At 36.1% G+C, this 14,638-nt stretch overlaps 2 protein-coding genes across 5 annotated transcripts in view; one reads left to right on the top strand and one right to left on the bottom strand.

Annotated features, from left to right (window-relative positions):
* The window catches only part of LOC123500176 (UHRF1-binding protein 1-like), a 95,711-nt gene extending 88,411 nt beyond the window's left edge, over nt 1–7,300 (top strand). For all 4 annotated transcript variants that reach the window (XM_045248893.1, XM_045248891.1, XM_045248892.1 and 1 more), the window contains one exon: nt 128–7,300. In XM_045248893.1, coding sequence (XP_045104828.1) covers nt 128–354 — 227 coding nt within the window. In that variant the 3' untranslated portion in view covers nt 355–7,300. The remainder of the gene's footprint in view (nt 1–127) is intronic.
* A 4,815-nt stretch (nt 7,301–12,115) lies between these two features.
* On the bottom strand, nt 12,116–13,891 carry LOC123499644 (proline-rich extensin-like protein EPR1). Its single transcript, XM_045247980.1, has one exon. The coding sequence runs from the start codon at nt 13,889–13,891 to the stop codon at nt 12,116–12,118; it is 1,776 nt and encodes a 591-aa protein (XP_045103915.1).
* Nucleotides 13,892–14,638: the final 747 nt, after the last annotated feature.

Here is a 14,638-nt window from a genome sequence, read left to right as displayed (position 1 = left end):
TTAATTCAGCATTTCAGGTTACTGAAATTTACACCAGCTTCTTTCTTTTGTCCTGAGTTATCTTATAAATGCATACAAATCCCTTTAATTTCCTGCACTTGGCATATATATTGGTGAATGTTTACAGAGGACAAGGAACTTCTGTCCATCAAGAAGGAGCGGGACAAGCTGAGGGAGGACTTGAAGCAGTTGCGACAACAGATGAACCAGGTGCTAGCAGAGAACCGTTCCTTCAGACAACTCTTACCAAGATGCAGGAAGATAAGGAACGAGAAAGGTCCTCCAGAGGTTTTTCACTGCCCAAGTTTCCCCTCCCATAAAGCCGCCCAGAGCCTCCAGTTAAGCATAGGATGATAATTGATCCTCATAACTGTAAGACCTCCCATCCTAAAGATTATGCCAACAGCTCTACCACAGATACTGTAAGCAACATATTGTGATAACATAACCTCATAAAATGGCCAGTTTTTTTACTTAAGGTTGGGCATTTTTAGAATGGTTGACATAAGCTGTATCCTTAGGAAAACATATTTTCATATTATATTATTTATATTCTTCTAATAGTTGGTTATCTTAATACTGTGTTGGCTGAATGTAGTTGTCCACGGTGCACCAGACCCTTTGATGGTAGCCTGAACAGCATTGCATTTGGTGCAACTGAGTCCCCTGTCCATTAGTAAATGTGGGGTCATATTACTTACCATTAATATAGGCTTATTTTGAACGATATTTTTGTTGCATATATCTAAAGTTAATTGTTTTTATATATTATATTCATCAGAGAGTTTGCAGAGTATGTAGTTATTATTTATGAAGAAATTCAGTATGCATTTTAGTTAATTTGAAAGAAAATAATGAACATAAATTATACTTAAGTGTTCTACTTAGTTGAGGTACATGCTGATATCACTAAAGGACTTTATACTGAAATCACTATGGTGTGAAGTTCCTGGGCACTGACTTTGTTCCTCTTCAACATCAGTGAGGAAGAGATCCTGACACAAACCTCATGACTGTAACTAACTAGTCCAGTATGCTCTTTGCTGTCCTTGTAGTGTGATGTAGTATGACAGTCCTTAATGTGTAGGAGATAGAATTTCTCCACCTGGAGTACACTGCTATATCTGTCTGTTTTGCTCTCTAATCTCTCAGTGCATCATTAGACACACAATGTGCTTGGCCCTGTTAGACTGTATATATCCTTCACATATCTTATCTGCCATCATTGCTAGTCTTGTAAATGTCCTCATATCATTTAATCTTAATTTTTTTACTTTTCTTTCTCAAAGCAAACAATTTGAATTTTTTTTCTTACCATACTGTATCTATGTAGACTTAAATTTCAGATGCTGAGTCAGTCATTTTGTGCAAGTGTTGGGATCTATTATATGCAATGTGATGATTTTTGTAGCTATGTTTGAGTTTCTATGCACTTTAGCAGTTGCTCTCTTGTTTTGTTGGTATGTCTGATGTGGTGTTTCCATAATTCTTGGGAAGTAGTAATAATGTGCTCAGGACATAAACCAAACACAGTTTGAACTGTTTCATGTTTTACATGTTTTTGTAATCTTATACTGTGCCTTCTCAACTATTGAGATATTATGTTTGGGATCTCCTAAAACAAAAACTACCAAATGAATACAAGTTAAGGTATATTATTGAGTTAGTTTTTATTTTTAGTGTGAAGTTGTATCACATGCTTCCAGTAGTTGTGTTAGTATCTTCCTTCTCTGGAATCATTACCAGACAAAGCTGTTCTGCTGTACTTTTTGACATAGTGTGTGTATATTGCAATTTTTTTTTATTTATTATTTTTATTTATTATTTTTTTTTTTTTGCATAGACTTCATAGTCTAAATCATGGAAGTCCAAAAATTTAGATAGTTACGAAAATAAGCATTAGGAAAAAAAATATAGTTGCTAGAGAAGGTCAATAACACAGAATTTATATGGCTTGGTGGGCGTCCAATCAAATGTCACACATTTATTATCTACAGTCTAGACAGTTCTTAGCAACTTTTTTTAGAGAACATATTTGATCCACTTTCTTAAGAGTTAAGATTCAAGACTAACTGAAAGAGTTAGTTGAGTCATACGTTTAAGATGTGTGCAGCATGGATGACATGGCTAATTAGTAAGGTTAGCTATGAAATAATGTGTTTATCATTTATTTATAGTAAAATAGTTATTGGACAAAATTTGTGAGAAAATTGCTTTTGGTATTGATGGATCTCAAGCAATGCTAGACTTGAATTACAGGAAAAAGGCAACAACTGAAAACAAAAATGTTAAAGGTTGTGAAGAGTTCACATGATGGAATAATTATAATGCATTATTGAGTGCAGTGAACAGAAGTCCTGGGAATGTTTCAGTTGTTTAGGGGAAATAAGATGTGTGAACATAAATGTGAATGAAATCTTGAGAGACTGACATGAAATTGTGTGCAGATTACCAATAATGATGGATGGTGTGGAGAGATTAGTGTTTCAACTATACAAGTAAAAATTCCATAATAGAAAGCCTGCCAAAGACTTTGAGAATATACTGTGGCCATGATTTAAACAGCTTATATGTTAATGGATATATAGAACCATTCAAAATGAAGGGAAACCATCATAAGTAGTATAGCATTTATTACAATATTTTTTATAATATTTAATATGTTAGTGTATCATTATTTTCTAGTTGGTTTAGGAGAAGATGAATGTGTGGCTACTGTTGGAGCCACAGTGGTGGTGATGCTTGGCTGTTGAGCATCTGGATGACATAATATTATTATGTAAGATGTGTGCAATATGTAATTCGCTACTTGGGAACGACTGTATTATGAAACAGTTGATGAGAAGCTTTGGTGTCATATGAGTATTTAATTGTCAGTCTGTCTTCGTCTACCAACACCTCATATCTCTCTCTCTCTCTCTCTCTCTCTCTCTCTCTCTCTCTCTCTCTCTCTCTCTCTCTCTCTCTCTCTCTCTCTCTCTCTCTCTCTCTCTCTCTCTCTCTCTCTCTCTCTCTCTCTCTCTCTCTCTCTCTCTCTCTCTCTCTCTCTCTCTCTCTCTCTCTCTCTCTCTCTCTTCAAAATTATTGTAGGACTTCCATCTTGTTCTTAGTGAGGTGGTTGTGGTAAATCTTTAAATTAATTATTTTGTCTTACAAATGACTCATTGTAGTTTCTTTTCACATTTTTTTTTTCTTTGTTATTATTTTTGTTTGTTTCTTTTATGTTGGACATGCCTCTATGCCTATTTGGCATGTCATTTCAGCTTGGGGATCAGCTGGTTTATCTAGGAATTTGTTATTTAATCCAAAATCCAAGAAGAGAATGTGAAGAAGGATTTTTCCTTACTCTTCATATCTCCTTAATGTTTGAAAGGCAACAGAATTCAACTAGTGCCACAGTAATGTTATTGTAAATGTTTTGTGTACTTGGGTGTTCATACACGAAAAAGTTAATTTGTGGGCTCATTAAATACTTATTATTATTGTGTGTGTGTGTGTGTGTGTGTGTGTGTGTGTGTGTGTGTGTGTGCATTTGTGTGTAAAGGATTTTTGTGCAGTGCTCACGGAATTAATTTTTATTTATAAAAAAAGTAAGTTTAGAAAAGAGAGAACACATGAATTGTTTTATAAGTTTGAATATTCCAGTAAAGACCTTGTAATTTCTATATCTTTTTTCTTTTGAATTTAAGATAATAGTCTAAATTATGTCACAATTAGATTAACTAAGATGCATACATAAGTTTACCTGCAGAGCCTTAGAGAGTTCCTCAGGCGACAAGACTTTGTTACCTTTTCTGTAGACTGTTTAAGATATTTATGTAGAATGAGAAATTGATTTTTAGTGTGGCTTTAGGATTTCAATATCAGTTTGAAATACTAACTAAACTAGAGTGTTGATGCAGTACATCTTGGTATGTAAAGGAAATGTTGACTGTCAGTATAGGATTTGAATGTCTTCTATGCACTACTATTATGATTGTTATTTTTAGTAGTCTTAATATCTTGTCACCTGGAAGTATATGTAACATTTAGCCACTTCAGATATAGAAGTTTGGAAAGGTGGTTGGCCTATATTACTTGATATTCCTGTTCAAATTTCAAGATTTAAGTAATATCTAACCCTAATGTTTGGAATCATGTTAACATGTATATAACTGAGTCTCCTTTTATTTTGTAACAACTTTGGCGTTTGGCAGAAGCATTGGGGAGAGTGTTGTTCAGTGCAGTGGAAGAATTTCAGTCACTTCTTATCAAAATTATTTGATGCAATAAGCCAACACACTGTTCAGCAAAAGGCACACATGTCATGAGTTACCATATACAGTCCTGTGCTTTGATAGCTGACCTTTATTCTTTTCTCCATATACAAAAAATAACTTATTCAATCAGACTGATAAATAAGATTAAATTACTTCTGTAGCAGACATCCTTCACAAACATTTTGTATATTTCCTTTGAAAATACTCCCCCAGTTTGTAAATAATTGATAAAGAAACACTAATATTATGAGAGTGCACAGTCTGCAGTACCTTATTGTTAATGAAATATTGATTCTTTCCTGTGATACTGGTAATATTACCAATGTAAAGTGCTCTCATAGTTAAGTCAGTAGGTAAATATCTGTAGTATGTAATTATTTACATGAATATATTCTTTAGTTAGTTATAAGTTGATATGCTAAGATTAATTCACTGTTTCGTCTAGTCTTGTTCATATTTTGCTAACTTTATTTTTATTTCAGCTTTTATATTCATTAAACCCTTAATTTTCTCTGTTTGAAATATAAGTATTTATGAATATTATAATTGGCTGAACTTTAATAGACTTTCATGTGTCACTTTTTAGTCATTTTAAGTTGGGGTCTGTGTTACCATTGTGTGAGCTGGTGTAAAGTATTCCTCTACTATCTTTTCCATATTTAGTACCCACAAAAAATCACAGCTTTTGCAATTTATCAAATAAACAAGCCCATTTCAAAGTGAAAAACTGAGTGTTCACTGTATATGCAGTGTATATGTGTTGTATTTATCAGTTATGCTAGACTTCTTAATTCAAAATAGTTAATTGATTTGACACATGTTAAAGCTCTGCATCATTACTGCAACATAGTAGCAATCATAAAATAGCAATCTATTTTTTTAGTTCAGTATTCCTGCTTAATTAAAGTTGGCATAATCTAGAAACCTGCTTGGTATGGACTGACTGGCCACTCCAGACTGTACCTGCATAACATGGATACATTTTGAATTACAAGTATTAAGTCTGGATGCAGTGCAGTTTTCTCTCATGTTTGTATGCTTACTAAAAACACTGTAAAATCTCAAAAAGACATGTACTCATCCCTGATATTCATAGGAGTGATAAGACTTCCCTCTGAAAATTTAAATGCTTTGGATAATCAATTCTGTACCTGTCACAGACTTATTTGGATAGAAGAGAAGACTTTAGTGTATTTATAACCCCCAAGAATAGTAATAATGTAATGAGACAGAGTCCATAGCCAAGTAGAGAGGCAAAGTTAGTGATTCCACGCAACAATAAAGAGAGAGAGATTTTGAAATTGGTATGTAAGTTAGGAAAATTATTAAAGAGCAAAATGAGATGTGAGAATTGTAATTATTAAAGTAAAAACAGTGATTATCTGTTTAGTCAATCCACAACTATATTGTTCATATCTAAAAAAAAAAAAAAAAAAAAAATTCTACTCAGTCTATCATGCAGATCAGCAAGATATGCTGGAAAGTTAGCATTACCTTCTCTTATGTTTAGAACGACCTGAAAATCAAATTGATATCTCTTATGCCACACTTTAATAATAATGATAATAATAATAATAATTATGATAATGATAAAGATAATAATAATAGTAATTACAGTAACAAAATATTCTCTCTGCAGTATAAATGATAACTAAAAGGGACAGTAAGGGATTGAAAAGCCTCTCCTCAGTATAGTTACTCCTATGATCAGACACAGTGTGATATTTTGTCACATCTCTCCTTCCAGGGATGTCAGCCCAATATACACATATGTATATTACTATGTGGTAATTATGGAACTTAAGAAATATTTTGTAAGCATTTAATTTTAGATCTTGGTTATTCACAAATCAAATGTGAACATTTGATAATAGAAAACCCTATTTCTTTTCTTCATTTTTTTATGGAATCTGGATCTCAGGTACTGCTTGAGTAAAATATTTATGGATATTTTGTAATCTTTAGTTCCAATAAACTGAAGTGGTTGAATGAAGAAGATAAAGTAAAGACATTAAAAAGGTTGTGTTATAATTGCTAACATTTCTTTGAAAGGTTTCCCTCTTACATAATGTGATAAAGTTATTAACAAAAGTACCATAAATTTTGTTCAGTATGAACTGTTAAAAATTAATACATAAATAAGAAATTTACAAATCAGAACCTGTATAATTGTTGTGAGCAAAAGTCAACCTCTTCAGTAAACAAAAGATGTAAACACATTTAAAAAAAAAAAGAATATTGTAATCCATACACCTTTACATTATTTTTTAGTTTTTATGTCATTAGTGTAGTGCATACAATCAAATTGAGTTCAACATTTTAATGTTCCCCATGTACAGAGTATAATGACATGTCCGACTCATATCAGTATTGCTTTAGGTGTTATATATCACTATTACTGTGAAGTGTGAGAGTGTGTGATGAAACATTTGTAGAACATTGTTACCTGCAGAAGTTCCAAAGGAAATACATACTATAATCATACTTACAAACACAGCTGCATGAACATATCCTCATGTGACTCATGTGCAAATGTATGAAGACTACTTAGGTAAAGATGCCACTTGCCAAAAAAGTTCACAAAGTAGAAATGTTTATGCTTTACCCACATGAACAGTGTAACAGCACCCAACTAAGAACAAACAGTGAGTGTTGTACTTGGCTGGTGTTATACTTGTATATATACTAGTATATTTTAGTGCTCCAAGTTATGAAAGTGCCAATTAAATCCTTGACCATAGTAACACATAGGAAGGTGGAAAAGCTACACTTATACAATCAAACTTGGTAAATATGATTAATCCACCTTTCAAATTATGACACTTACTGGTGATTAGCTTTTAGTTAGTCTTCAGTATATATATATATATATATCTTTTATGATGTGAAATGTTTTTATATTTTCTTGGTATAATCTTGCCTTGTTGAGGCCAGTTCAACACACACACACACACACACACACACACACACACACACACACACACACACACACACACACACACACACACACACACACACACACACACACACACACACACACACACACACACACACACACACACACACAAGAATATACCAGTTGAAGCACAAGATCGCATAGTAAGAAGCTGAGGAAGGGAAGATGTGTAAGAGATATTAAAAAGTATAGTTTCCCGCAAAGATGTGTTGAGATGTGGAACAGTTTGAATGAAGAAGTAGTGTCTGCAACGAGTTTTAAAGTAAGAATGGATAAGTGGAGATATGGAGACGGGGCCACACGAGCATAAAGCCCAGGCCCTGTAAAACTACAACTAGGTAAATACAACTAGGTTAAACACACACACACACACACACATATATACACACACACACACACACACACACACACACACACACACACACACACACACACACACACACACACACACACACACACACACACACACACACACTGCCAGGAAGACAAAGTTTACAACACAATAGAGCCTTGACAATTACATTGTGTGTTTTGTATTGTGGTGATGCTGATGCTGATGATTTTTGTTCTGTCTCTTAATGTTGTAGTATAAATAATGTTCATGGAAATTCTATTTATTTTAGGGAAGTCATAATGCATTTTGTAATGTATTATCTTTCATAATTGCCAATATAATGTCTTTTTGTGTTTCAAGTGCCATAATCATAATTTTATTTATACTCAAATACAAGCTACTTGAGGTCGTGATGCAGATGACGACATTACTCTAGAATGGTTTAGGATGATCTTCAAGATAATAATCAGCTTTCAAGTGAAGGCTTTTGGCATGACAAGAACTTTTCATCCAATCATCAGGTTCTGTTCATCCTCACAGCTCACTGTGGCTGTGAAGGGTGGATGGGACTCAAGCCTAGCCCATGTTGGGTGGGGTGTGAGATGCTCAACCTGATATAGTAGTGTCCTGTGGAAGAAAACATACATGGAAAATGATTTAAATTGATCAAAACCACCTGTAAAGAGATTGAAGAATTTGGCAAGTTTAGGAGGTCACATCATTTACTATGTATTAAATTAAGCATGAAAGTAGCAAGATAATTATCTAGAAGACAATTTCCAAATGTGGTGATTTGTAATTATACATCATGTAACTTACTACTATTTCATGTATTCTTCACTTAACCTATTGCAAGTCTGTAATATACTTTATTAGTGTCAAGTGTTTTTGCAAATAAGATACTTTATATATTGGCATTGATAACTTCCTTATCATAATTGACATCAATATAAATGTTTTCAATTCTAGAATCAATGCCTTTGAAGGAGAGTGTATAAGCAATTTGTTTATTATTTGATTGATTTTGCAATGAGTTGCTTATCATAAAGATATTTTGTCACCCACAGAGATAAAATGATTTACTAGATTCTTATGAAAATGTCACTGAATTATTTTCTCACAATGTGTGTTATTTGTGACTTTGGTTCAAATGTAAAAGTTATTTTTGTAAGAAAAAAATGATAGTGTGTAGAAGCTGTGTGAATGTGACACATTTCAGAGAATTCCTCAAGTCTTGGTGCCAATAGACTATGTACTGGACTCCTAAAATTGTGTATATTATAACAGCATCACAGCTTATGGTACAGATTGCTTCTCACTTGGAGTTTATCATTTTTTAAATGTTTATCTGTGAGAAGACTTATTGAAACTATTAGTGATAAACTCCCAGTTGTTACATTGAATTTTATAGTGTAAATGTATATTGTCTTTTTACAGCTAATAATCATGGAAAAATCTCTCTCTCTCTCTCTCTCTCTCTCTCTCTCTCTCTCTCTCTCTCTCTCTCTCTCTCTCTCTCTCTCTCTCTCTCTCTCTCTCTCTCTCTCTCTCTCTCTCTCTCTCTCTCTCTCTATATATATATATATATATATATATATATATATATATATATATATATATATATATATATATATATATATATATATATATATATATATATATATATATATATATATATATATATATATATATATATATATATATATATATATATATATATATATATATATATAATTGATTGAAGTGTGTGAAAGTGTTTATGGTGGGTATGTTGAGCAGTTTGCTACAGAGTAGTGTGGATGATGTGTGTTCAGTAGATTGGTTGCCTTTATTATATTCCTGAGTGTCAGTTATGCATCTTTTGGTGTGCATCCATTTGTAGTCTTTTCAGGCATTCATCAGTACAACAAGCTCTCCACTTCGGCCAACAGTTGTTTGGGTTCAGGAAAATTATGGAAAATTGGTGGCTTACATTCACATTAAATAATACTTTAAATGTATTCTATCAAAACTAAATGTTATGTATTTAACTGCATCTTTTTCATGAAAGAATTACATGAAGTTTCTAATACAAATGTGTGAAATGGAATGGGCATTTTTTCTTGTTTGGATTTAAATCGTTGATGAAACTACTTTGTATAGTGTAAAGTAAATAAATCATATTTCAGGTAACATGATCTGAGCATTTATGTCCTTACTGCATACATATATCAGCATTGTGAGACTTCTCTGTTGGTCAGTCCATGACAACATTTTTGGCTTGTTAAACTGGCTCATGATAATGGCTCCCACCTCCCTGATCTGTCAGGAGCACCATGGCGGTGTTACCACTGCAGGAGCAGGATGCAGATGTCCCCTTGTCTTATAATACAATGCATTTATATTGAACAGAGGTTGCTTTCTAGCAGCAATACAAAATTAATATGTAATAGTGTAATTTTTGTTTTCAGTTAATGCTTGCAAAAATATCTTGTAGAAAGTAGGGAATAAAGGTCACAGTGATGGTGATAACTCATTAGGTCACACAAAGCAGCTGCAGCAATGAGGGACAGACCTTGTGACACAGCTTACTATATGATGGCTGTCTCTTCTAGTATTCAATAAGACTAACTGCAATCACACTGTTACCATCATTCTAGATGCTTAAGTGTAGATGAGACAGCAGAGATGAGGTCTGCAGTAAGGGTTGAAGTGTACTGCCATGAACAAGGAATTTGGCACAATACATCTTGAAGTTAATTACTGTTTTTAAATGTTGAGGAAGTGCCTTGGATATTTGAAGACTGTACAAAGACTGCTGTTGTATTTCAAAATGAGTCTCTGGTTTCAGTAAATTTTCATATATCTTACTTTTTCAAGATTTCTGCTTTTCATCTTTTATGTATTGAGTATATTGTTACACACAAAAAGTAGAAAAAAAAGTGTATTTAAGATCCATGTAGGAAAATGTTCATGAGCAAATAAAGAACAAAAATAATCAATATGTATATGATAGATAAGATCTTGAATATAAAGAGAGTGAAAGTTTGGTTTTGATATATATGCATATAGAGCATACTATGAATGATCTTTGTGTTCAGCTCTCAAGGCATTCAGCATAGGTATTGATTAAAAAGCTATAGATTTTCTTTATGTCTATGTATTAAGAAAGCAATAACAAGAACAAATGAAATACATAAATATTTATGAAGAATACTAAACAGAAGTCTCATATCCTGCAGGCAAACTTGTCCTGGAGAGGGACTATGATGGCTGTCCACCTCCCAGACCTATACTGTACCACTCTTTTGCTGGACTGCCTCAGAGATTCATAGGTAATGTAATCTTAGTTGCAACACTAAAATGAATATCACAAAATTCAGGATCGATATATTTCATTCATGTCATAAATTCCTTAGAGAGTTTTATATCTTGTGATAGGAATGTTACCATTTAGCTCATAATTGCTTGTTACAGCAACTATTGTTGTTTTTTTTTTTTTTTTTATCACTAGTATTTTGTGTAGTAAGAATATATCATCTTATTTTTGTTTCCAAAGGTAGCAATTTTTTTTGGTGATTTCAATGCTTATTATCTACTTTACTAGTCTATGATGTTATTTTTCAACAAGAAGATAGTAGTAGTAGTAGTAGTAGTAGCAATAGTAGTAGTAGTAGGAGTACCAGTAATAGTGATTGCTATAGCAATAACCAGTTTTCAGAGTTTATCTTGTATTCAAGAAAACTTAAGTTTAATATTCTAGGTAGGCAGTTAAAACTGGTCTTTTTTTTTTCTTTTGTCAATATAAAACGAAATATTTAAAAAAGGAAATGTCCAGTTATTCTCTGAGTGCTTCATGACAAAACAAAAGAGTAAAGAGAGTGAGAAAAAAACAATTATATAGCATACAAAAATCCCTCTGTGTTAAGGGATTGTTAACTGGAAAACAAGATAATGATGACAATAACATCATGAGTGAATCTGCAACATGAACATTGACAGGCAGTGGTGATTGACTGTATTGGATCAGGCCAGGTCAAGTGAGATAAGGTTTGGTCAGAATAAAAAGTGCAATGACTGCAGCCACTCACCCCATCCTGTACGTACTGCATGAGTCTGGCACGAGTTTAATGGCACTACCATAACTACATACATACATATATTCAATCTCTCTTCAGTAAGTTATATCTCTCAATCATAAATCCAGTCATACATTGCTACATACATACTACATAAGCACACCTAAGTATACCTGTATTGCCAAGTTTCATAGAGTCATCTAGATTCAGTCTTGGTCACTAGTCAGGTATTATAAACTGCTCTCATCACCAATGTTTGGTATTTCCCTCATACGTCAATCCTTTGATCTGTTAATATAATAATACAAGAAAATTAGGGAAGGTGCAAGAAGCCATAAATCTCTGTAAAGAATCTTTAATTGTCATGTTCTGTTACTAGAATGTTAGAAGATCAAAGGACTTATAAAGAGAGAGAGAGAGAGAGAGAGAGAGAGAGAGAATGCAGTTTACTTAACCTCTGACCATGACTCCACTATGCACAAAATTCTGCAGCAGGAACCCCCATTCATCAGAAAAGGAACCTTAACCTGCTAGGGTTGAGAATGTCCTTGATGAGGGAGGGGATGAGGGACAACTCACTGGGGGGCCGGGACAGGGAGGGAAGGGCTGGAACTGAGTTTGGGGAGAGGGAGTGAGCAGCAGGGCGCATCTTGAGAGAGAAAGACTGGAGGGGAACAGGGTATGGGACTGGCAGGGGTTTTGGAGGAGGGGTGTGAGGATGAGTGGGCTTATGGTGGAGTGAATGAGTGAGTTTTGGGGTTGGTGGGTTAGTGGGTTCAGATTGTGATGGATGGGTGGGTTCAGGAGATTGTTTATAGGTGGGTTTGATGTGCAGTGGGCGGGTGAGCTTTGGTTTAGAAGGGTGTGTGGGTTTTGGGTGTGTTGGATGAGTGTGTTCTGGGCTTGGTGGTGGGTGGGTGGGCTTTGTGGAGGACGGATGAGTTCTTTTAGGGCGTGGTGGGTGAGTGGGTTGTGGATGTGGTGGGTAATTAGGCTTTCGATGAGGTTGGTGTGTGGGCTTTCTGGGAGTGGGTTTTGAGTGGGTTGGATGAGTGGACTTTGGGTGTAATGGGTGGCTCCTTTTTGGGTGTGGTGAGTGAGTGGGCTTTGGATGGGAGAGGTGAGTGGGTGTTGAATGTAGTGGGTGAGTGGATTTTAAGTGGATTGGATGAGAGGGCTTTGAGTGGGGTGGGTGGGTTGGATGAGAGGGCTTTGAGTGGGATGGATGGGTTGGATGAGAGGGCTTTGAGTGGGGTGGGTGGGTTGGATGAGAGGGCTTTGAGTGGGATGGATGGGTTGGATGAGAGGGCTTTGAGTGGGGTGGGTGGGTTGGATGAGAGGGCTTTGAGTGGGATGGGTGAGTTGGATGAGAGGGCTTTGGATAGAAGAGATGAGTGGGTTGTGAGAGCAATGAGTGGGTTCTTTTCAATTGTGGTGGGTTGATGGGTTTTGAGTGGGGTGGGTGAGTGATCCTTACTTCTGGCTGGAAGTTTGGGTGGTGGGTGGAGTGGGAGTGAAATTGAGTGGGCTTTGGTGGTGATGAAGAAGTGGGCTTTGGATGAGGATAAATGGACTTGAGGTAGATTGTAGGATGAGTAGGATGAGTGGCTTTGGAGTGAGCTGACCGAGTGGGCTTCAAGTTGGCTTGGTGAGTAGGTTTGGGATTAGGTGGGTGAGTCAGGTTGGGTGATTGAGTGGGCTTGAGATTTGGCGGGTGAGTCGGTTTGTAGTGTTCTAGGTGAGTGGGCTTGAGGTAGGGTTTGCGAGTGGGCTTGGACTGGGGCTGGTGAGTGAGCTTGGAATGGGTTGGGCTAGTGGGTTTTGAGGGAGCTGGATTATTCCTTTTTGAATGTGCGTGGGTGGACTTTGGGTTGGACGGACGAGTGGGCTGCAGACGTGGGCTGTGAGTGGCCCTAGAGTGCGGGTGGTGAGTAGGTCGTTGAGTGGTCAGGATATGTCTTGAGGCCACTAATAGTCCTGGCTTGGAGTGGGGAGCTTGAGTTGGCTTCTTGGGAGTAGGAGGTGTAGTGTGGAGTGGGGTGGTGCTTGGGCGTGGTGGGGAGGACAAAGCATGTTTCGGGAGCACCTTGGAGTGGGGAGATGGGGCGGGCGTTTTTGGGGGTCGGGGCAGGCGAGCACCGAACTCCGTGGCACTAGTCTTTGCTACCAACACCACCACCACCGCCGCCACCACAAGCTGGGACACGAGAACAAAGTGAGAAGTTGGACAGTTCCCGTCACTGTAATAATCACTTGTAGAAGCAGACGACACAGAACTACACATTAACACATTAGAAACAATACAAAATGAGAGAAGAGAGAGAGAGAGAGAGAGAGAGAGAGAGAGAGAGACCTTGGATGCGGGTACAGGGAGGCAAAGTAAAAAGCTGTATTTTCCCCTGCAAACTGTAGCTATCACTTAGACGAGCAAAATACACATATACACATAAAAAACGCTACAAAATAAGGGATAAAGAAAAAGAATAAGGTAGTGATATCCTTATCCGTCCTCTTGTCACGTGGTCAATGTAAACTCACGTAGAATAGTTACATTGTATCGTAAATGTCATGGAATATTAGAAATTTTCTGCAAGTGAACGCGTGAAGAGAATGCACGTAATATTTCACGTTTTTCAAATACACGAGTGTTTCGCCACAACCTTACCTTGGCACGCATGGCTCCCAAGTGAAGGTGACACACGTGGCCAGGTGGTATATGTAGTACTCCTTTACCGGCGGACATTCACACACACCCACGTGGTTAGAAAGGTTGTCAAGTGCCGCCCACTCTTTGTGGGTGAAAACGTAATGGCTTTTCCACATGTTATGCAGACAACACCAATACGCAATAACATTTCTCTCGAGACATCACTTTTCTCGTTGTCCTCAGTGATATATTTAATTCTCTTGATTCGCATGGGTGGGGAGAATGCTCAGAGGTATGCAATGTTTGCGTTGATCATCTCTGACAACTCACAGTTCCGGTATTTTTTAACTAATTGCCTGACTAATTAACTCCTCCCAGTTGCCT

Source organism: Portunus trituberculatus, chromosome 50, assembly GCF_017591435.1.
Source record: "Portunus trituberculatus isolate SZX2019 chromosome 50, ASM1759143v1, whole genome shotgun sequence".
NCBI lineage: Eukaryota > Metazoa > Arthropoda > Malacostraca > Decapoda > Portunidae > Portunus > Portunus trituberculatus.
This window is presented reverse-complemented; position numbering and strand designations above follow the sequence as displayed.

What these genes read in the sequence shown, in the direction of transcription:
- LOC123499644 (XM_045247980.1), bottom strand. Translation starts at nt 13,891, where the DNA reads ATGTGTAGTTCTGTGTCGTCTGCTTCTACAAGTGATTATTACAGTGAC.